We start from the raw sequence: 22986 nt of genomic DNA, 5'->3' as shown, positions 1-22986 counted from the left end.
AATTATTTAACTGTGTTCACAGTTAAGTTACTTGGAAACTGATCCTTTTAACTCTTACTTTTAAGATTTGTTAGGCCAAACCACAGCTGTGTTTAGTTTAGGGTTAATTATTCCCCACTACTGAGGCAAGATCCTTCTTGGTTCCATACTCAATACCCACGAATTATAAGGTTTTCCAGTCTTGTTAATAGGAATGTGTGCTAATCCCTGCCATGTGTGAGTTCAAAATACTATTACCTTTACTCATTTTGGAGGGCTGTTTCCTGGGCTTTTGGTAGTTGTCTCACATTCTGATGAATATTTAAGATAGACTCTCTGCATATCTCCTGAGTTTTCTGTGTGACTCTCTCCTATCCAGTGAACTATTCTGCAAATTGTAGCTGTCTTGGTGTCCATGAAATCTCAAGTTTCTCTCCTAAAATTAGGTTGCCCTCCAGGTTCTGCCTGGATTTCCCCTCCTTGCCTCATGGCCTGAAAACTCTCTTAAAGCAATAAGATTGGGCATTTGTAGATCTCACCGCCTTCGTGTTCCATAACTCAGGTGTCACTGTTCTTGTTGCTTGATGTTCGGTGTCTTGAAAACCACTGTCTCATATACTTTGTCTAAGTTTTTGGTTATTTCGAGTGGGAGGGTAAATCCAGTCCCTATTTTTCCATGTTGGCTTATAGCAGAAGAACCAACACTGTTTTTTGGGTCATATATAATGTAGTAAAAGTATTAGAAAACTTAACATACCCAGCACTGACAATGTTCTTGCACATATTATTGTTGACAATATAAATTGGTACAAATCTTTTGGAAAGAAACTTGGCAATACTTACCAAAATACTATTATTATTATTTTTGACAGAGTCTGGCTCTGTTGCCCAGGCTGGAGAGCAGTGGGGCGATCTCAGGTCACTCTCTGCCTCCTGGGTTCACGCCATTCTCCTGCCTCAGCCTCCTTAGTAGCTGGGACTATAGGCATCCGCCACCATGTCCAGCTAGTTTTTTTTTTTTTTTTTGTATTTTTAGTAGAGACGGGGTTTCACCATGTTAGCCAGGATGATCTCGATCTCCTGACCTCATAATCCGCCCGCCTCGGCCTCCCAAAGTGTTGGGATTACAGGCGTGAGCCACCATGCCCAGCCAATACTTACTAAAATATTTTAAAATATTTCATCCCAGCATTTTGGGAGGCCAAGGTGGGAGGATCTTTTGAGCCCACGTGTTTGAGACCAGCCTGGGCAACATGATGAGACCTGTCTCTACAAAAAATAAAAATTAGCCTGGCATGGTAGCATGTGCCTGTGGTCCCCGCTACTTGGGAAGCTGAGGAAGGAGGATAGTTTGAGCCTGGGAGGTCAAGGCTACAGTGAGCTGTGTTCACGTCACTGCACTCTAGCCTGAGCAACAGACCAAGACCCTGTCTCATTAAATAAATAAATAAATAAATATGTGTATGTGTGTGCATTATATATATATATATATTTCTACTCTATGATTAACTGATCTTCTTGAAATCTAGCATCCAGAAATATAAACAAAAATGCTTTTTCATAATATCTTAATAACAAGGTTATACATAATAAAGGAATATTGGTAAGAACTCAAATAGCCAATCATAAATGCAAGTAGTATATGATTATGTAATATAGGGTAATACATATCATACAGCAGGGGTCCCAAAGCCCTGGGTGACGAACTGGTACTGGGCCACATAACAGGAAGTGAGTGGCTAGTGAGAGAGCAAAGCTTCATCTGTATTTACAGCCGCACCCCATCACTTGCATTATCATCGGAGCTCTGCCTCCTATCAGATCAGCGGTGGCATTAGATTCTCTTAGGAGTATGAACCCTATTGAGAACTTCGTATGCAAGGGATCTAAGTCATACATTGCTTATGAGAATCTAATGTCCGATGATCTGTCACTGTCTCCCATCACCCCAGATGGGACCATCTAGTTGCAGGAAAACAAGCTCAGGGCTCCCACTGATTCTACATTATGGTAAATTGTGTATTTCATTATATATTACAATGTAATAATAATAGAAATAAAGTTTACAATAAATATAATACGCTTGAATCATCCTGAAACCACCCCCGCCCCTCCCCCACCCTCCGCAACACCAACTGGTCTGTGGAAAAATTGTATTCCATGAAACCTGTCCCTGGTGTCAAAAAGGTTGAGGATTGCTGTTATATAGTATATGATTATAATATTTCTAAAGAGTATGTCACAATACAAATAAATGCTTATAATATGTATAAATAAAATAGATAATTAATGAAATAAGAATTTGTGCTAATAGGAAAACCTAGAACCAAATGTATAAAAATATCACCCCCAAATACAATGAAATGGTTGTATTTGGGAGCTGGGTTTATGAGTAAGTTTTCATAATGAAGAAAAAACCTTGAAAAAGGTTGTGATAATCTTAGGTTCATGATACTTTAAAAAAGAAGCCAGTATATTTAAGTCCATATAAGAAAGTATGTTGATTTGAAGTTTAATGGAAGTTGTTAACGAGCAAACGTAGTAATTTTACTTAAGTTAACCAGGCAGCACTTAGCAATTGGCAATCACTACTACATGGGGATAGCTTGGAAGGAGTAAAGTAACTAAGTATTTTGGGGCTGAGAAAAGACACTAATGCAGATGGATAACTGCCAGGAGTTATAGTGGTTTAGAAACTGGGTTTAGGAGTCAGGCATGCTTCTATTAAAATTTTTGCTTTGCCACTTCTCAGCTGAAACCTGAGATAAATAACTTAATTTCTCTGAACAATCATTTCCTCACTTACAAAATGGAGACAATAATGATGCCTGTGGCTGGGCGTGGTGTTTCACATCTGTAATCCCAAACTTTGGGAGACCGAGGTGAGAGGATTGCTTGATGTGGCAATCAAAATGTGGTGAATCCCTGTCTGTATAAAAAATACAAAAATTAGCCACGTGGTGGTACAAACCTGTAGTCTCAGCTACTCAGGAGGCTGAGGTGGGAGGATCATTTGAGCCTGGGAGGTCGAGGCTGCAGTGAGCTGTAATTGTGCCGCTGCACTCCAGCCAGAGCAACAGAGGGATATCTTGTCCAAAAAAAAGCCTGCTTCACAAGACTCTTGTGAAATTAAGAGAGTTAATTTACCTTTAATACTAGCTGTCATTCTTTGAGTACTTACTATGTGCTAGAAGCTCTTTCAGGTGTTGTATTTATATTAACTAATTTTAATCCTCTCAATATTCCTATCAGGTAGGTAGCATTATCATCCCTATTTTTCAAATGAGGAAACAGACGCAAAGAGAAGATAAGTACTTGCCCAAAACCACATAGTTATTAAGTGGCAGAGGAGTAGAAGCAGAAAGGACTAAATTAGGAAGTTACTGTAGTAGTCCAGAGAAAATAGTGACTTGAATTGAGGTTACAGCAGTGGAGATGCTAGTAATGTGAACAGAGACTTTATTCCAGTGAACAGTTTGCAAACAGGGGAGATACAGACTTTAGTGTAAAATGAAGGTGTGTTCCAGAGAACAAACAGTTTGTGTGTGTGTTTTTGAGTCAGGGCCTCACTCTGTTGCCCAGGCTGGAGTGCAATGGCACGATCACAGCTCACTGGAGCCTCAAACTCCTGAGCTCACGGGATCCTCCCACCTCAGCCTTTCCAGTAGCTGGGACTACAGGCACATTTAACCATGGCTGGTTAAATTTTTAATTTTTTGTAGAGATGAAGAGGACCTTGCCCAGGCTGGTCTTGAATTCTTGGGCTCAAGCAATCCTCCTGCCTTGGCCTCCCAAAGTGTTGGGATTGCAGGCATGTGCCACTGCACCTGGCAAGTTTGTGTTTCTTTCTTTATTTTATTATTGTTATTATTTTTAAGTCCCGGGGTACATGTGCAGGACGTGCAGGTTTGATACATAGGTAAACATGTTCCATGGCGGTTTGCTGCCCCTATCACCTAGGTATTAAGCCCAACATGCATTAGCTCTTTTCCCTAATGCTCTCTCCACCCACCCTCTCTCGACAGGCCCCAGTGAGTGTTGTTCCCCTCCCTGTGTCCATGTGTTCTCATTGTTCAACTCCCACTTATAAGTGAGAACACGCAGTGTTTGGTTTTCTGTTCCTGCATTAGTTTGCTGAGGATAACGGCTTCCAGATTCATCCGTGTACCTGCAAGTTTGTGTTATTTTTAAATAATTATTTATTAATTAATTATTATTATTACTTTTTGAGACAAAGTCTTACTCTGTGACACAGGCTGGAGAGCAGTGGCTTGATCATGGCTCACTGACACCTGAAACTCCTGGGCTCAAAGCTATCCTCCTGCCTCAGCCTCCCAAGTAGCTGGGACTACAGGTTCGTGCCACCATGTCTGGCTATTTTTTTTCTTTTGCAAATGGGGGGGGGCGTCTCACCATGTTGATCAGGCTGGTTTCCAACTCCTGTGCTCAAGTGAACCTCCCACTTTGGTCTCCCAAAGTGCTAGGATAACAGGAAGGAACCACCATGCCTGTGAGTTTGTCTTTTATAGCAAAAATTAAACCAAGGTTCGAATGAGGTCCATTTATGCAAATGAAGGATTCAAACTTGCTTAGTTCTGATTGGTTGACACAGCCAAGTCCTGATTGGTTGATACAACTGATCCCTGATTGTCCAGGGCGGGTGAATTCTGATTGATTGGTTTCCAAGTTCCAAACTAGAAGTCTGTCAGACTTTTCTTTCAAACAGCTTGGGGAGGGGTGATCTGCCTGCAGTTTATCTTGGCACCAACAATAGGAACTGGTTTGGCTTGACTGTAGAAAGTGAGGTCCTGTGATACCTTTACAACATCTTTCTGAGAACAGAGTAACTGACGGCTCTCTCATGAGCCATGGCCACCTGGTTCTGTTTTAACTCACTTCAGTTAACCACAAGGAGTCCATTTTGTCTGTTGACTAAGCATACAGGGACATACTGTAACAGAGGTCAAACAGTATGGTGCATTTATGTCTGTAGTTTTGCTACCCTCTCAAAAAGCTATCGCTTACCACCAGTAAAAGAAGCCATTGGAAGCTAAGAAAATTTTAAGCTCCTCTGAAACCTAATAAAAGGTTTTAATATAAGTAGAGGTGTTTAAATAGAAGGTTTTTATTAAGGAGTGCTTAAGATATACAATATGGAAGAAGTAGATGAGTTCATCAAGAAGAACCTAGTTGTTTACGAATTAGTACCTTAGAAATATCTACTCCATTATTTAATGACTAGTGTTAGCTGTTTTAATAAAGATACTTTTAAAACCACAAAAGAGGGGGGAAGTATGTTAGTTTTCTACCTTAATTACACCTGGTAGTGTGAAACATGAGAACATAACAACCAATATATTTTTTCCTACTTTGTGGAATCATACCATAAATGTAGACAATGTACTTAAGCAGAAATAAATATCCTCTTGAAGGTTATCATTGCCAGCCTAAATCTGTAATGTAAGTGAAAGCTGGAATTTCTGACTGCCTCACCAAAACACATTTAAGATATTCTGCAATATTTGCTCACATACTGTCTACTAATATACAAACTAGGGTCATGATGTAGTCCATGGTCAAGAAGAAACAAATCTTGTCACCAAATAGAAAAATTGGATTTTAGGGTCATGTGTGACCCTGTTATTTTTAGTGTCAAGTTTACAGATTTAGACTTTAAAATAAATTTCATCATTCATCAAAACAAAACAAAAGAACCCTTGTGGCTGGGCATGGTGGCTCGCTCCTGTAATCCCAGCACTTTGGGAGTCCAATGTAGTCAGATTGCTTGGGCTCAGGAGTTTGAGACCAGGCTGGGAAACATGGTGAAACCCATCTCTACAAAAATTACAAAAATTAGCCGGGTTTGGTGGCGGGTGCTTGTAGCCCCAGCTGCTTGGGAGGCTAAAGTGGGAGAATGGCTTGAGTCCCAGAGGCAGAGGTTGCAGTGAGCTGCTAGATTGCACTTCTGCACTCCAGCCTGGGTGACAGAGCCAGATCCTGTCTCAAAAAACAAAACAAAACAAAACAAAACCCCTTGTAATTTGGGTGCATTGCCATTAGGAGATGCCTCATAGCAGTCCAACAGAAATTCATAAGTTTAATCAATTGAGGAAGATAAACTAAAAAACCTAACCTTGTAAAGCAGTCAAGTTTACTTGAAGTAAATGCCATACAGAATGGTTAAGATTGAAGCAAATTTTAAAGTAAAAAAATATGATTAGACTTTCATAGATGCCCAACTGGATTCTTCAACATTTCATTCCAATCTTCTTTTTTTTCCCTTCTGTTGCCCAGGCTAGAGTGCAGTGGAGCAGCTAGGGCTGACTCAGCCTGGAAGTTCCAGGCTCAAGAGATCCTCCCATCTCAGTCTCCTGAGTAGCTGGGACTACAAGTGCACATCATTGCTCTCGGCTAATTTTTTATTTTTTTATTTTATGTAGAGACAGGGTTTCACTACGTTGCCAGGGCTGGTCTTGAACTCCTGGGCTCAAAGATCTTCTCTCCTTCATCTCCCAACCTGTTAGGATTATGGACATTTTATTATGGGCACTTTATTATGCCTGCTTAGAGGTAGTATGATAATTACTTAGGTTTTACTTTTAGGAATTTGGATTTCGCTTGAAAAGACCCTATTTCATTGTTCCCTCTCCCACAGTGCAAGAAGAGGAAAATATAAAAGACACACTTGTCAAAAAGGGCATATGTCATGGTCTTAGACTGTTTTGTGTTGTTATAACAGAATATCTGAGACTGAGTAATTTTTTTTTAGAGATAGGGTCTCACTATGTTGCCCAGGCTAGTCTCGAACTCCTGGCCTCAAACAACCCTCCCACCTTGGCCTCCCAAAGCACTAGCATTTTAGGCGTGAACTATCGAGTCCAGTTGACACTGGGTAATTTATAAAGAAAAAAGGTTTATTTAGCTCATGGTTTTAGGAGTTGAGAAATATGAGAAGCATGGTGCTGGTATCTGCTTGGCTTCTGGGGAGGGCCAAGTGCTAGGCCAAAACACAGCAGAGAAGGTCAAGGGGAAGTGGTCAGTGGGAAGAAGAGAACCAAACAGGAGGAGGAAAATGGCTTTATAACAATCTGCTCTCTCTGGAACTAATCCAGTCTCAAGAGATTGAAAATGCACTACCAGGAAAACAGAACCAAGACATTCATGAGAGTTCTGCCCCATGACCCAAATACCTCCCAGTAGGCCCCCTACCTCCCAACTCCACCACATTAAGTATCAAACTTCAACATGAGTTTTGGAGGGGGCAGATCATCTACAAAACAGGTGTTTTTCCATGTTTATACATCATAGCATGTTTGTTTCCATGTTTATACATGAAGAGGAGATTTTCCAATGTAATCCTAAGGAAGACTAAAAATCTTCCTCAACATTATGTTTTCTAACTGGACGTAACAAGTTTACAGTAATTTTGTGTGATATTTTACTTACTTTCCTTTGACCAAGCCACACTAGTAAAATTTAATAATCTCTGTATTTTTACATACTACTCTAATAAGAAAACTCTTCAAAATTTGTAACAGACCAATGTTATGTACACAAAAACATTTAGGGCATATTTTAAAGAAGGATTTGGAACATATATTTTAAATAAATTTCGTGATATCAGGTTAAAATACTAGAAACACAGAGGTCAAAATCTGGGATTGCATTAGAGGCAGTAAGCAGAAACTGGAGTCAGGTTAACTGTTTATAGTGAAAACACAATGATTAGGGGAGGCAGGAACTTGGGGTGAATTGACAAGGCTATAACCTCAACAGTAACACTAAAGGAAGTGCCCATTAGTGCTGGTAGCACAATAGTATGGAAGAATTTAGGAACTGCTCTGCTGTTAACTCATGGTCCACTCAGATAGGTGTCCTATTGGCAGAATGAACTTAGAACCATTGAAAATAATCTTTAATAAGCTAGTTACTTAATATAATTATCTCACATAATTCTCACTACAATCCTAAAGATAGCTAATAATGTAATGATCTCTGGTTTATAGATGAGGTATCTGAGACTTTGAGAGGTTAAGTGACTTGTCTAACATCTCACATTTTTAAAATGTCAGGGCAGAGATTCTAACCGAGATGGAAAATAATAGTGCTTGTTGACATCAACTTTGAAGACTAGGTATGTAGTAGCTTCTTTTAAGTAATAGTGATCATTCGTACATTTGTCCAAATGCTTTATGAGTTAATAAACATTAACTTTGGGATTAGTTTGTTAGGATTGGTTAAAGCAGGACAAAGGATTATCTGAAAAGGCAGAATCAAAAACAGATAGGTGAAGGAGGATCAGAGATGCTGTATATAGTATGTGGTAAATTATGCTAAAACACATTAATGTATAATCCTTTACAAGGCCCCATGAAAGAACAGGGATTTTGGAAGAGACTGAAGATCAAGTTACTAGACAGAGGAGGGCCAAGTGAGTTTCCTCCTCCTCCTCATCTCTAATCATTTTGTATGCATTTATCAAGGCTTTCTGTAATTCAAGACTGTGGTGAGATTCGAGTGAGCAGAACTGCATATCTTATTCCAGCTGCAGCTAACTCCAATAGTTTAGTATGGGGTAAAGCAACATGTTTTCTCAGGTTTTTGATACATGTTTTGATTACACCCAACATTTCATTTTTTCCCCTAAAGTTAGCATTTAGTTGAGCTGATGTTTTCAAAAAACATACTACAGAGATTTTCATGTTGTTTTCCTGTGTCTTGATCAAGATTTTTAAAAATTCATAATATACTTTGAGCTATTTAATCTCCAGGTTGGTTGCCTTTTTCTGGATCCTGAGCTAAAACATATCTCACATTTGATTTATTTACAGATTAGTAAGAACATCCTGTACTTTAGCCCAATAATCTTGATCTTTAATAGAATTTGTAGCTTTGGACATTTGGTTGTGCCTTTCTTTCCCCATATATTTATAAGTGTTTGTTTGGAATAGCAGTGAATATAAACTGGTCTGGAATTTCAGAAATCCTCTCTAGAGTTCTTTTGAACAGAAATTACATTTGGAGTCTGCCAGTGATTTAGCAGAGGCTGCATGTTTTGTTCAAAACTCCCCTACTTTCCCCCCCTTCTCCTTGTATATGTCATATAGTTGGTGACATACCAACATATATTTTGTAAGTTTGGCTTGGATAATTCTGACTGCTGGCTGTAATTCAACCAGTCACCAATGTGTCATTTCAGGGATTGCATTGCAGTGGTAATCAGTGTAAAATATCCTCTAGTATAGACTGAACCAAAAAATTCATGCAATATGTCAGATATGTCTTTACCCACAATTATCAGGACATTTACTAATTTTTTCCTTGGCTTCCTACATTTTGAATGTTCTTTATTATTTTAGTTTTTGAAGGAGTAGAGGTGTAGTAAAGAGATTAACACTTATTGAGTGCCCAGTGCTATAGTATTAGTGGCATGGAGAGTTTCTGGCACAGAGTAATTGCTCCTTAAATACTTATTAAATGAATGAATGAATGTCAGGTATGTCCCTGTCACTTTACATGTATGACTTTATTTATTCTTACCACAATCGTATGTGAGGTATGTACTATTTTCCCTCATCTATAAAACGGAAGAATAATAGTACCTACTTTATAAGGTTGTTATGAGGATTGATAGACAAGTATATACAAAGCAGTCTCTGGCAAGTAGCAAGCACTTTAAAAGTATTATTATTATTATTGTTATTTTCCACTGTTACATATGAAGACACTGAAGTACCGAGCTTTTAAGTCATTTTCCCAAGTATTGCACAGGGAGTTAAAAGTTCAGAATAAATTTCTAAACTTTAGGCCCTCTCTTCTAAATTTTTTGGCCTTGGTGTTCTTGTCAAAGAGCTCTACAACATGTTATTTTGTCTGATTTTAATGTATACATAGCTTACTTAATAAGCATCCCATTTTCTTACTTAGATTATCTTTCAACCTTTTGAAAAATTATTTTCCTTCTTAAATTTGGCTGTGTATGCCTTTTTTCACTGGACAGGTATCCTGATAGGACATATTTTTCCTGGAGTCCAATACATTGTTTTAAATAATTGCGAAAATTCTCATTGACTAATTATTAAAATATTTTCTTTCCTAATCTTTTCTTTAACTAATGAACTTAGTGTCCTTTCTCATTCATCTTAATTCTGAAGTTCTCAATTAATTATGAATTATTAATTAATAATTTGATTTAAGATTAAGGAAGATGAGGTATAAGGTGCAACATGCCTTTTTGACACCGGTGTGTTTTAATAATTTATCTCACTTACTAATTCACTATACAGAGTGTGATTCTCTGTTTTCTTTCTTCTGGGTCACGCATGTGGTGAATGTAATTTCTTATGACATAATCATTTTAGTTAACCAGTATAGCCACAAAGCATTTTAGCCAAGTTGTAATTCTTTCCTGTAACCTTTTATGAAGTAGAGCCTATGGCAGATACACTTTTTTGAAGTGGAGATTTCTCTTAAAAAATGAGACTGCTGACACATTGCTCAAATTGAAATGGGTGTAAAAGAGATACATAGGATATTCAATGATAAGTGAATATGTCCAAGCGTTCTGATAATTTTCTTCGTCAACTTTATTGAATACTAGTGAAAAAGATTTGAATGACTGTGATCGAGAGTGGAGAGGGTAGTGGGTAAAGGGATGGCAGTGGCCTAAATGGTTGGGTGATAAACCCGGCTAGATAGTCTGGGGTTAAATTACGGAGGCCTGGAATGCCAGATAAAGGACTTTGAACTTTCTTCTCTATGTCCTCTACATTAAAAATATCTTCAGATTCTGAGAATGAACTCCTAAAATTCAGGATCGATTGGCTTCATAATACCCAGGGTTAAATCTTCAGAATTCCATCTAAAAACAAAATCTGTATTTCAGAAATAAACTTTAAGATTGTTTGATGATCAAAGAGATTTTCATCAGGCAATACTGACACGAGGAGAAGAAACTAGAGATATTTTGGAGATCATGGCACAACTTCAAAGAGTGATAGAACAGAATGTGGATAACTCTTCCAAGTTTTGGAAGGCAACAGTCTGACTGAGACTTACATACATTGAAACGAGAGGCTTCCTTGAAAACATTTTACAAATCTTTTCCTATTATAGAATTCTAAACTATGGAGAAATCCATATATGCCCCAAACTCAACACAGCACTCATTTCCCTCCCCAAATGATTCCCCAGGGTTTCTCTAACACTGTAAAAGATTCCTGAGGCATTTGCAGTAAGCTTCTCAATAAGCTGCCCCAAAGCCCTTCTAAGTGCTGTTTCTGTATATTCTGAAACGAATCCCTTTCATCCCTAGCTCACATATTTGTTTCTGTTTTGCAGAACGGAAACAGTGAAGCAACTTAGCGATTTGGGGACATACAGCCCAGATGACCTATAGTTCGCCTGATGTCGTTTCGCAAGATTTTGGTACCCAAAGCAGCAGAACCGGGATTTAGCATCCTTCTTCTCATCATACATTTCTTAAAGCAAGCGTTCTGCACTTTCAAACATCATCTTTTCTCTATCCAACACCTCCTCCCAGCCCGCCCCCTGGTTCCTTCCCACTCTCTACCTCGCCCCCCCTGCCCCGCCGCCCGCCCCCAGCCTGCGCATGCGTCCTAAGAACCCCTTACACTCGCGGCACAGGCTGACAGTATTGTCGGGGGCTATTCTCTCTCCCAGGAACATGGCGGCGAGTCAGGGAGGAGGTGGTAACAGTGGGGGCGGCGGTTGTGGTGGAGGTGGAAGTAGCGGTGGCGGTGGCACGGCCGGAGGGGGAGGTGGCGGGGCTGGAGGGGGAGGCGGCGGCGGCGGCGGCGGCGGCGGCGGCGGGACCCTGGTGGTCCCCATCCCGGTACCGACTCTTTTCGGTCAGCCGTTTCCCAACGGGCCGCCGTGGAACCCGGGTAGCCTGCAGCCTCAGCACACCGTGAGGAGCCTGGACCGGGCCCTGGAGGAGGCGGGCAACTCCGGTATCCTGAGCCTCGGTGGTCGGAAGCTCCGAGACTTCCCGGGCAGCGGCTACGACCTGACGGACACCACCCAAGCAGGTGACAGGACGGGGGGAGGGGAAGCTGGCTGTGAAGGAGGAGGTGCGGGAAGTGGGTGGCTGCGTGGCTGCGTTGTTGGACTCTGCAGGTCTGGGCGGGTGCGCGGGGGCTGCCAGACTAACAAAGTCGGGGCAGCCAGTTCTCCTGAACGTGAGGGGGAAAGCAAGCAATCGGGAAGGGGCGGAATGCTGCCTCAAGGATGTATGGAAACTGGTGGGATGTTAGGGGTGAAAGAGCATCATTGTTAAAGCGAGTTTCCCCAGTTTGGGTGGGAGGGAGGCATTGACACCTTCCTTAATGCACTTCTTTCAACTCTCCTCGATCTTCCCATCTTTCCCGGAAAACCAAACCCAACCAAACTAAACCAAACACAAAAATCTTAATCTCTACATATTCCTTAAAGGCATACGTGCCTGAAAGAATGGCATATCCTTTTTCAGAGTACAGCAGCAGGATTGCCATGGCTTTTTTGTGTGGTTTAATCATCCTAGGATATTCTTGACTTCTTTCTTGTCACGTATGCCTTTAAAGACTGAGATTTTTCATTTTCCTGGTGTTGAGAAGGTAGTGGTGGTTAAATTAGTATTTGCTGCAGTGGCAAATTAAATCATCAATCACTTGCATGTCTGCTTACTAGAAGAAAGCTAATCCTTGCTTTGAGTTATCTTAGAGTCTTAATTTTTATAGTAGAAAGCCAATAATTTTAAGGGCATTTTTGAGAAAAAATTAACTCCATTCCTTAGGGAGTTGTGGATTAAAGGTTTATCATTTTGGATGAGAAATTGGCTATTGTAATGTTCTTCATATACTCTCTGGTAGTCTTTGTTGTGGCTGGCGTTTTTTGTTAGGAACACACTCTCTTATAAACCAATGCTGGATTATTTTAGATATGTCTTGATTTGATGAAAGTTTTTTTTTTTTTGCTTTTTGTAATCTTTAAATTTGTTATTTATTTCTGTTTTCATCTGCTTTGCTGAAATAAATCCTGGCCAAAATTATTTTAATAGATGTCGTGATTTTGAAACAATATAGTAAGTAAATTCACCCATAATGAGGAGTAGAAAATACCTCTTATTTTCAAAACAAGACAATTTCAGTTGTATTCAGTTTTTAGATCTTAAATCAAGGTATTTGTGTTGGAACAAGGTGGGGAGAGGAGGAAAACCTAAAATTGAAGCTTTCCATCCCGTGATTCTTTTAGGAATTATCCTAAGAACTATGAATGTGTAATCAACCACTGATTTTAGATTTTGTAAAGCATGTTTGCGTTTTTACTCCTTCACTCAGAACAGATTTCGTAAATAATGTGTTCACATATTCATGACTGTTAGCGAGATATTATGCAACTTGGTATGTTCTTCAAAGGCTTCAAGTAAAACAGTTTCAGACTGCATCATTATAGGGAGTTTTTTCTTTTCTCTTTCTTCTTTTTGTTTTTGCTTATTGTTCTTTATAACCTATAAAGGATTCTTCCACCTGCAGGACAAAGTTTAAGCATCCTAGCTTGGCATTCAGGGCTTTCATTGTTAGGCTCCACTTTATTGTTGCAACCTTGTCCCTCAAAATGCTCCCACATAGAATCCTCTCTTCCAACTAGGTCCACTCTCTGTCTTTCAAATATATTTTGTGCATTTCTGCCTCATCTTTGTACAAGATCATCTGTATGCCTGAGATTTCCCTCTTTTCTCCATTTATTTAATTTTGTTGAAGCCCCAGCTCTTCCAAGAAGTCTGCAACTTCCTTAGTCCACAGGAATCTCCTGTTTCTTTGAATTCCCATGGTACTTATTGTCTTTACCACTTACTTGGCAGTGCTGGCTTTATTTTCTTTTTATGTTTCTGTCTTGCTATCCCTGAGAAGAAATAGAGCCTCTTAAAAGGCAGGGCATACACCATATACTTGTTCAGTCTTCTCATTATATATTCCCTTTATTGTATTTGATAATATTTCTCATAAATATGAATATCATCTGATGCAGTTACAGCCTTTGGCTTTTAAACCTTCAGTTGGTTTTCTGAGGCAAACTTCAACACAAAGCAGAGCCATATCTGTTCATGGTAAACATTCATTCATCATAAGTTTCATTTTACTTTTTCTCTTCAGTTGAATGAGCATTTCTTGTGGGAACATTTCAAAAATCAGAGTAAACCAGATCTTGTGCTGCTCTTTTTTTTCCATTTAAATTAGATATCTTTGGGTGACTCATTTGCCATTTGTTTTTGACAAAAGTTAGCCATGACATTTTTAGGGGCAGTATTTTTTAATGTAAAGAGACCACTATTCATTATGTGTAAATGAAAGCAGGTACATTGGAACTGAAGAAAAATAGAGCATGTTTGAAATTATACATACATATGTACATATACACACACATACATACAGGAACACACATACAGTATATTCTCTATTTGATGAAAATGATCTGATTGGTGATTTTGTTATACTTAAAATGACTCTTAGTGGAATAATGTTTCAGAACCAAACTGATTAGTTAGATAAGCATTCCTTATTGCATTGGGAAGAGACAAGAGAAAGGGAAAATAGCTAAGAAGCGGTTAATGTTAATCTAGGTGAGAGGTGGTGAGAATCTGGGTGAAACAATATTGAATAAGGAGAAATTAATACATTTCAAAATAAGTGGGGAAAGGTTTTTTTATGTTAAGATGAAATAGACACCTGGTTCTCCACCCTGGCTGCACATTACAATTACAAAGGAGATTTTTTGGTTTTTGTTTTTTGTTTTAACCCTGCCTGGGATCCTACCCCAGACCAATTAAATCAGAATCTTAGGGGCCAAGGAACTTAAGGAAAAAAAATCTTCCCAGGTAATTCTAATATGTACTCAGGACTGTGAAACCCTAAAATTGTTTATTTTTGAAGCACTCAAGAAATATTTGTTCTTTGAGTGAGTAAGAACATTGATAAAAGTTTAGATATTAACCTTAAAGCCACTTGTCAAGAGAGTCAAAACCAAAACTAGGAACTAAGTACTCAAAAATTGTTTCAGATTGTTTGATAAATTTACATGAAGAAAATGGTGCCCCCCAAACATGTAGCAGCAGAATCTTTTCTCTGCTAACAGGCTTCCTATGAGGGAAAATGTATTTTAGGCAGCTGTTTGCAGAGTTTATCTTTGGTGTCTTTTTACCTCTCTCTGCATTTCTAGTGTCTGTTCTTCACTTGCCCCCTCCCTTTGTCCCCATCACACTTTTCTTCAAACCTCACTCCCCTTACTTTATTGGGATAGAGCTCAGGTAAATGATTATGGCAGCCTGTCTAGGAGATTAACATTTAAAAGGGGGAGTTTGCTAATTTACTTGAATCTCCAATTGGTGATTGGAGATTAATGACCTTTTTGAGTAGATCTCCCTTCCAGATACTCCTTGATTAGAATTTTCACCCACATAAGGACAAAAAACATCGATCAGAAAGTTGGTAACCCATTTCAGTAAAGTAGCTGACTCTTGCTGTAATGTCTTCTCCGACATGGTCGGTAGGTCGATTTGACAAGATGAAGGGAAATTGCATAGAACTTTTTGGTCCATCTGGATACTATGATAATTTGTTGACTTGAAAGTGATTTTAATGGTTACCCAAACAAATCCTGAAACCTTGCATAGTTGACTCTGTCACCAGTGCTACAAATAAGTGGATATGTTTCAGCCTATTTGCAGCTGCTCCCTCTGCTTCTTTATACCTGTTTATGTACATGAGCAGTAGGTCTGTGAAACAGATTTAGGAATTCTTACATCAGATTGTGCCATGTCCTGGATAATCACGTGTTTTCCTGTAAACCAGGAGTCAACTCTAGTATTTCCTACGTGGCTGGTTCACCTTTTCAACTGTAGGGCATGGTGCATTGTATCAGGTTGTAAAATGGAGCCAGATAAACACAGCATTTCATTTTGTGAGGTGAAGGTCCTCGCAGTGCATTTAGTGGAATGAGCTCATGATTGTGATTTTGTGGCCTTATTCAGATATCTGCTTTGCTTTATTTAATAAATGTCTTCCTGAAAAATCAAATGTGAAGCACATTTTTGACAGTTGATTCCTATTTTAATTGCTATAGGTTGAATCTGAATTACTGAACCTTGTTCTGATTTATTGAGTGATAAGTTCTACAGCATAAATAGTTATCCCTTAATTTCTTTCATTTAAAATAAAATGTTATCTTTAATTGAAGGGTACATTCATCATTAAGATAATACCATTTATACAGCTCTTTATACATTTCTAAGTACTTTGATATATATTATCCTATTGTATCCTAATAATAACCCTGTGAGCTTGGCAGAGTACATAGTAATTGCTTGTTGTGGTTGAGAGAGGTTAAGTGATTTGTCCAAAGTTAAATGGTGAGTCTGGCTGAGTGTGTGGGTCAGAGCCTAGGTTTTTCAACTCCAGTGCTATCCTAATGTTATTTCCATTGTAACACATTATCTCTTTATAAAAATGCAGTTATTAAACACCGTGCCAATAAATAGGTTATTTATTCTGAAAATCCAATGCTTATTTAACTTCATAGGTTATATACCTTTCGTTTGTGGTATGGTGTGTTTTGTTTTGTGTGTATTTGCATAGCTATCATGCCTCTCTTTCTCATGGTTTTAGAATAGATTCATTCAGCATTTACTGAACTCCAACTTTGGAAACATGATTATGGCTAATAGAAAGAGACATGGTTTTTGTACTTAAAGGGTTTATACAATAGCCAAATGTGTACAGTAATATAACCATTAGAAAAGAATTTCATTATAATATATAACAGTATTCAAAATAATATACTTCAATATGCTGTACACATAAGAGATATGGAACTGTGGCATAAGGCTTAATTTTAGAGGGGATTAATTTAGTTTGAGAAAGCTCCTGAAAAGTTAGGTTAGGTATTTGTTGCGTGACAGGTATAAGAACAGAAGTGGTTGATTGGGATGTTTTAAAATTGGAGTTAGTGGAATACTTTTGCTTAAGGTTTAAATTTGATATTTCAATTTAGATTATTTGTGATATAAATTCTGAAGCATTTATTTGGCATGAAGGTAGACAAGATCCAGAACCTCATTGAGAACATAAGAAGTAATGCTAGGGACACTTACTACAAATAAAGATAATTGAAGGCTTACAAAATTGATTTGCTGGGAGGTGCCATTTGTTTAAGTTCCTAGGCAACAGTGAAACTTTGCAAAAGAGGCGTATTGTTCTCCCAGCTCAGCCTAGCAGCCCACTCTGTGACATGCCTTAACTGCATGATACCCACCTCCCCATTCTGCAGAGGATAGTTATCGTCATGACCTAGAAAGGGAAATCTTTTAGTTTTCTTTTTTTCTCTACACTTTGAGTGTATTTGGGTGCTTCTTAAAACATTGTAATACTGTTATAGTCAGTTATCTGGAAAGTTTCAGAAAGGGTTTTCTGCTTCTCGTTTATAGAAAAAAATACCTTACACGCCAGGGAACCATTTAATGTAATTAAAGAAAGCTGTATAAGCCAGTTTAATAACAATGTAAGTTTATGTTTACTCTCACTTTCAGCTAGTGCACTCAATCTGCTGAAGGTCAAACTGTAATGTTTAATCTTTACATTTCTCTTGTTTCATGTAAATCAGTAGCATTCCATTAACAGAATACCTGTCAATGGACTGTAATGGATAATTCAACAGTGGATATTTTCTAATATATTTTTATATCAAATTTTTTGAGGAAAAGTTCTTTCCAAATAGGAAAGTAAGTTCTTTCCTTTTCAGAAACACTTGATTCTGTGTAGTCTTTTATAATTTGTGACAGAGAATGTTGTCACTTTATCTTTAAATTAATTGTCTCAGTAGAATATTAGAGATTCAAGGTGACAAGAGACAGGTGTAAGATAACTATGACATAAACTTTTCTTTGAACCATATGGAGACGAACCGATTCTAGAACATTTGTGAATTTGGATTTCACTCAGAAATGGCTTTTTGTTAATGATTATGTTCCTAAGAGAATCTAGGGTATAGTCTAGAGTTTTTCACTTCTTAAAAAAATAATTGCAATATGTAAATCCTTAGTATTTTGAGCTACTTGGTTGGGCATGTCTATGTCAATGGGAAATAATTACATTTAAAGTATTTGTGAATTAGAAATAGTAAATTAAACATAGATGACTGTGTCTTTAAACTACCTAGTGAGTATATAAGAATGGATTTGTCATATCCATATTTTGTAAAGGTTGTAAAGTTGCTACTTTCAGTGAGTTAATGATTTCATAATGGTTTAAAATAAGAACTCATATACCTATTATTTCCTAGATCAGTAGTTCTCATTGTGGGGAAGGGTAGGGTTAGAGAAGTTGCCTCCAGAGGATATTCAACAGTATCTGGAGACTTATTTTTATTTTTATTTTTTTAAGAGACAAGGCCTTGTTATGTTGCCCTCGCTATGTTGCCTGGGCTGGAATATAGTGGCTGTTCACAGGCTCTAACTCCAGGGCTCAAGTGATCCTCCTGTCTCAGCCTGCTGAGTAGCTTGAATTATAGTCCTACAGCACCACAGCTGGCTGAAGACATTTTTGATTATCACAGTTTGGGGGTTGCTGCTGACATCTGGTGGGTAGAGGCAAGGGATGCTGCCAAGCATCCTACAATGAAAAGGACAGCCCTATACAACAAAGACTTAACTTTTCTAAAATGTCTATGGTGCCAAGATTGAGAAACCCTGGGTTAGAGTAAGATAAATGGAAAGTGCCGCGTAAGTTCAAAGAGGGAGAGATGACATTTGATTGGGTTGTTGCAACAGCAGAGCGGGGCTTTATAAAGAAGTTGGAGGATCGGCCTTTAAAGAGGAGGCATCAGATTTTATAGTTAATTTTAGAGGGAGGAAACTACATGAATGCTGATATCTCAGAGTCTCCTCAAACTCAGTATGTCAAATAATGAACTCTCATTATTCACCCTAGGCCCCTTTGTCACCTAGATCTAAAACCTGGGAAGTATTCTCCACTCTTCCCTTTCCCTCACCCTCTATATCTAGTGAGGGACTAAGGCCTGTTGGTCATAACTCTTTGAATAGCTTTCAAATCAGTTTCCTTCCTTTCTATTCTCAGTGTCATTGTTCAGATTCTCTATTCCTCACCTTTAACTGGACCTGTCAGTAGTTTCCTAAATGATCTCTCTGCCTCAAGTTTTCTTCAACTTCAATTAGTTAGCCCTTCACACTGTAGCTAAACCATTCTTTCTAATATGCAAATCTGATTGCAACATGTTACTAAAACAATGTTACTAAAACACCTTCAAGCCAGTAGCCAGTTTTCAAACCATACGTTTCAAAATCTTATTTCCTTGTTCCTTGTTTTGAACATTAAAAAAGGTAATACATACACTATGCTTTAACTGTGGTAATTTTTATATTTTATTAGTTAAAATTAAATTGCTAAGATTCATCCAAATTGTTATATAAAACTGTGGTTCATTCTTTTGAATGGGTGTGTTATCTTGCATCATGTGAGTATACCACCTTTATTCACTTTCTCACTGATACCCATTTTCATTCACCCCCTCTTTTTCTCTTGGGAATAGCACTACTATCAACAATATTATACATGTCTCTTGTACTTGTGCAAGGATTTCTCTTATGTATATACTTGAAAATGGAATTGCTGGGTTGTATGGTATGTCAGTGTTCAAACCGGTTTATAATTTCTGTTTCCATTGACATGTATAGGAGATCCTGTGAATCTATGTGCCCTCCAAAACAGTATTGTCGAATTTAAAAATTTTGGCCAAGTGTGTTTAAAATGGTATTTCGATGAAGTCTTTCTTGATTTACATTCCCCTGATCAGCAATGATGTTAACCTTTCTTCACATGTCTGTTGGTCATATGTCTTTCCTGTACCGTGAAATAACTTTTCATTTATTTTGCCCATTTTCTGTTGGTTGGTTGTCCTTTCTTTAAAAAAAAAATAGAATTCTATGAGTTTAAAAAAATGCTCCTTATACTAATCATTTGTTTTGTATATTTTGAATATCTTCTTGTTTATAACTTGCCTTTTTGCTTTTTGAGGGTTGTTTTGATGGACAAATTTGTAAATTTTAATACAGCCAAATATATCAGTCTTGAATTTTATAGTCAATTATTTTTGTGTCCTATTTAAGAACATGTAAAATATATTCATCTACATTTTTTACTAAGAGTTTTAGTTTTGTTTTTGGTATTAAAGTTCTTAATTCATATGGAATCGATTTTTGTGTATAGTGTGAGGTGGAGTTCCGTGTTCCTGTTTTTACATATGGGTTATCTTTTTTCAGATCCATCCTTACCTATGTTGGGGCTCAGAAAACAATATCCCCAAATGAAGGCCTCAGCAGCAGCCTCAGAAGCAGAAGTTTTGCACTGGCCTTGTCCTGCCCTCCTGTCTCTCGGTCCCATTCTTCTCCAAGGCTAACCATAGAAACTAGAATCCCTCTTCCCCAAGGAGGATCATAGAAGCCAGAACCCCTTTTCCTGAAAGCCAGCCATAAGACCTAAAAATAGTACTCGAATTTCCCCTCTGCCTTTCTGTGTAAAAACTGGCCACAAAGAAATGATCGGACTTAACTTGTTTGACTGTAGGTCTTAAGACCCCCATTCCAGAGAGGGCCATGCCCACAGCCAGAGAAAGAAATACAGGCTCAGAGAGGCCTAGAATAATCTATTTAATAGGTAGACAGGCCTTGCTAGGTTTCCCCACTCAGTCTGTCAGCTTTAGATCATATTATTTTTGTCCAGTCATATTTCTGCACAGCTGGGCTGTCCATACTTTGTTGAACCTAAGTGTAAAATAGGCAATTCCTCTTTTGGGTCTTAATTCTGAGGGTTCCCATATATATACTTTAAATAAATGTATATGCCTTTTCCTCATTTCAGTGATTTTTCAGTGAAATTGTGAAACTTTAGGGGACCAAGGGCCTTGGCTTCTATTCTATATCTACTTCTTTTCTCTTTACTTTTATTTTCTTTCTTTCTTTCTTTCTTTTTTTCAGGGTCTCGCTGTATTGCGAAGGCTGGAGTACAGTGGCACAATCATGGCTCACTGCAGCCTCAACTTCCCAGGCTCAAGTGATCCTCCCACCTCAGCCCTCCTGAGTAGCTGGGACCACAGGGGTGTGCTACCATACACAGCTAATTTTTGTATTTTTTTGTAGAGACAAGGTTTCACCATGTTGCCCAGACTGGTCTTGAACTTCTGGGCTCAGGTGACCCACCTGCCTCAGCCTCCCAAAGTGCTGGGGTTACAGGGGTGAGCCACCGCACCTGGCCTACTTCTTTTCTTTTTAACACTTTATTGAGAGTTCACAGACCAAAAGTGGACACATTTAAAGTATATTGTTTATTGGTTGTTAGCTGTGCAGCCATCACTATAATTTAGTTTTGGAATATTTTCATCTCCCCTGAAAGAAATCCTGTACAAATAAATCCCTTCCCATTCTCCCTGCCTCCTCCCCAACCAATCAAACCCTACACAACCATTCATCTATTTTCTGTCTCTATAGACTTACCCCAACTGTACATTTGATGTAAATGACTTCATTCAGGATGTGACCTTTTGTGATTGGCTTCTCTAATTTACTATGTTTTCAAAGTTCATTTATGTTGTATCATGTATCAGTATTTCATTCGTTTTCTTTCTGAATAATATTCCATTGTGCATTTTGGTTATCCATTCATCAGTTGATGGATAATTGGATTGTTTACACTTTTTGCATATTATAAATAATGCTGCTATGAACAGTGATATACATGTTTCTTGTGTAGCCATATGTCTTCATTTCTCTTGGTTATATACATAGGAGTGAGATTGCTGGGTCATATGACGATTCTGTGTTTAACATTTTAAAGAAATGTCAGATTGTTTTCCAAAGTGGCCACACCATTTTACATTTCCATCAACAGTATGTGAGAATTCCAATTTCTTTGCATTCTCAACAACACTTGTTTTTATCTTTTTGTTTATAGCCATCCTAGTGGATGTGAGGCAGTATTTCTTTCCTTTTTTTTTTGAGACAGAGTTTTGCTCTTGTCGCCCAGGCTGGAGTGCAAGGATGCAATCTCGGCTCACTGCACCTCTGCCTCCCGGACTCAAGTGATTCTCCTGCCTCAGCCTCCTAAGTAACTATGATTACAGGTGTGCGCCACCACGCCTGGCTAATTTTTGTATTTTTTTTTCAGTAGAGATGGGGTTTCACCATGTTGGCCAGGCTGGTCTTGAACTCCTGATCTCAGGTGATCCACCCACCTCAGCCTCCCAGAGTGTTGGGATTACAGGCGTGAGCCACTGTGCACAGCCTGAGGCAGGATTTCATTGTGGATTTGATTTGACTTTTCCTGATGACTAATGATGTTGAATATCTTTTCATGTGCTTATTGACTATTTGTATATTTTCATAAGCAAAATGACTATTCAGACCCTTTGTCCATTTACTAATTGGGTTGTCTTCATGTCTTCATTACTGAGTTGTAAGAGGTTTTTTTTTTTTCTTTCTTTTAAATTTCTGTATTCAAGTCTCTTAACAGGTGTATCGTTTGCAAATATTTCTTTCCTATTCTGTTCGTTCATCTACTTTGAAACACAAAATTAAAACATACTGATATCACTCATTTTATCTATTTTCTTATGTTGCTTGTGCTTTTTGTGTCATGTCTAAGGAAGCATTGCCTAACCCAGGGTCAGAATGATTTATCCTTATGTATTTTGAGTTTATAGTTTTAGCTCTTTCATTTTTTTACATTTAGCTTCACTGCTTATTTAAGTTGATTTTTCTGTGTCATGTAAGATCAGGGTCCAACTTCATTCTTTTACATGTGGATATCTAGTTGTCCTAGCACCATTTTTTGAAAAGATCATTTTTTTCTTCATCTAATTGTCTTGTCACCCTTGTTTAAAATCAGTTGACCATAAATGTCAAGATTTATTTCTGGGCTCTCAATTGTATTTCATTGATCTATA

At 38.2% G+C, this 22986-nt stretch overlaps 1 protein-coding gene across 2 annotated transcripts in view; it reads left to right on the top strand.

Annotated features, from left to right (window-relative positions):
- The first annotated feature begins 11640 nt into the window (after positions 1 to 11640).
- The window catches only part of LRCH2 (leucine-rich repeats and calponin homology (CH) domain containing 2), a 128270-nt gene continuing 116924 nt past the window's right edge, over positions 11641 to 22986 (top strand). For both annotated transcript variants that reach the window (XM_011984432.1, XM_011984425.1), the window contains exon 1: positions 11641 to 12029. In XM_011984432.1, coding sequence (XP_011839822.1) covers positions 11666 to 12029 — 364 coding nt within the window. In that variant the 5' untranslated portion in view covers positions 11641 to 11665. The remainder of the gene's footprint in view (positions 12030 to 22986) is intronic.

The sequence above is a fragment of the Mandrillus leucophaeus genome, unplaced genomic scaffold (assembly GCF_000951045.1).
Source record: "Mandrillus leucophaeus isolate KB7577 unplaced genomic scaffold, Mleu.le_1.0 Scaffold1063, whole genome shotgun sequence".
Taxonomy (NCBI): Eukaryota; Metazoa; Chordata; class Mammalia; order Primates; family Cercopithecidae; genus Mandrillus; species Mandrillus leucophaeus.
The sequence above is the reverse complement of the archived record's forward strand: the minus strand, read 5'-3'. Positions and strand labels throughout refer to the sequence as shown.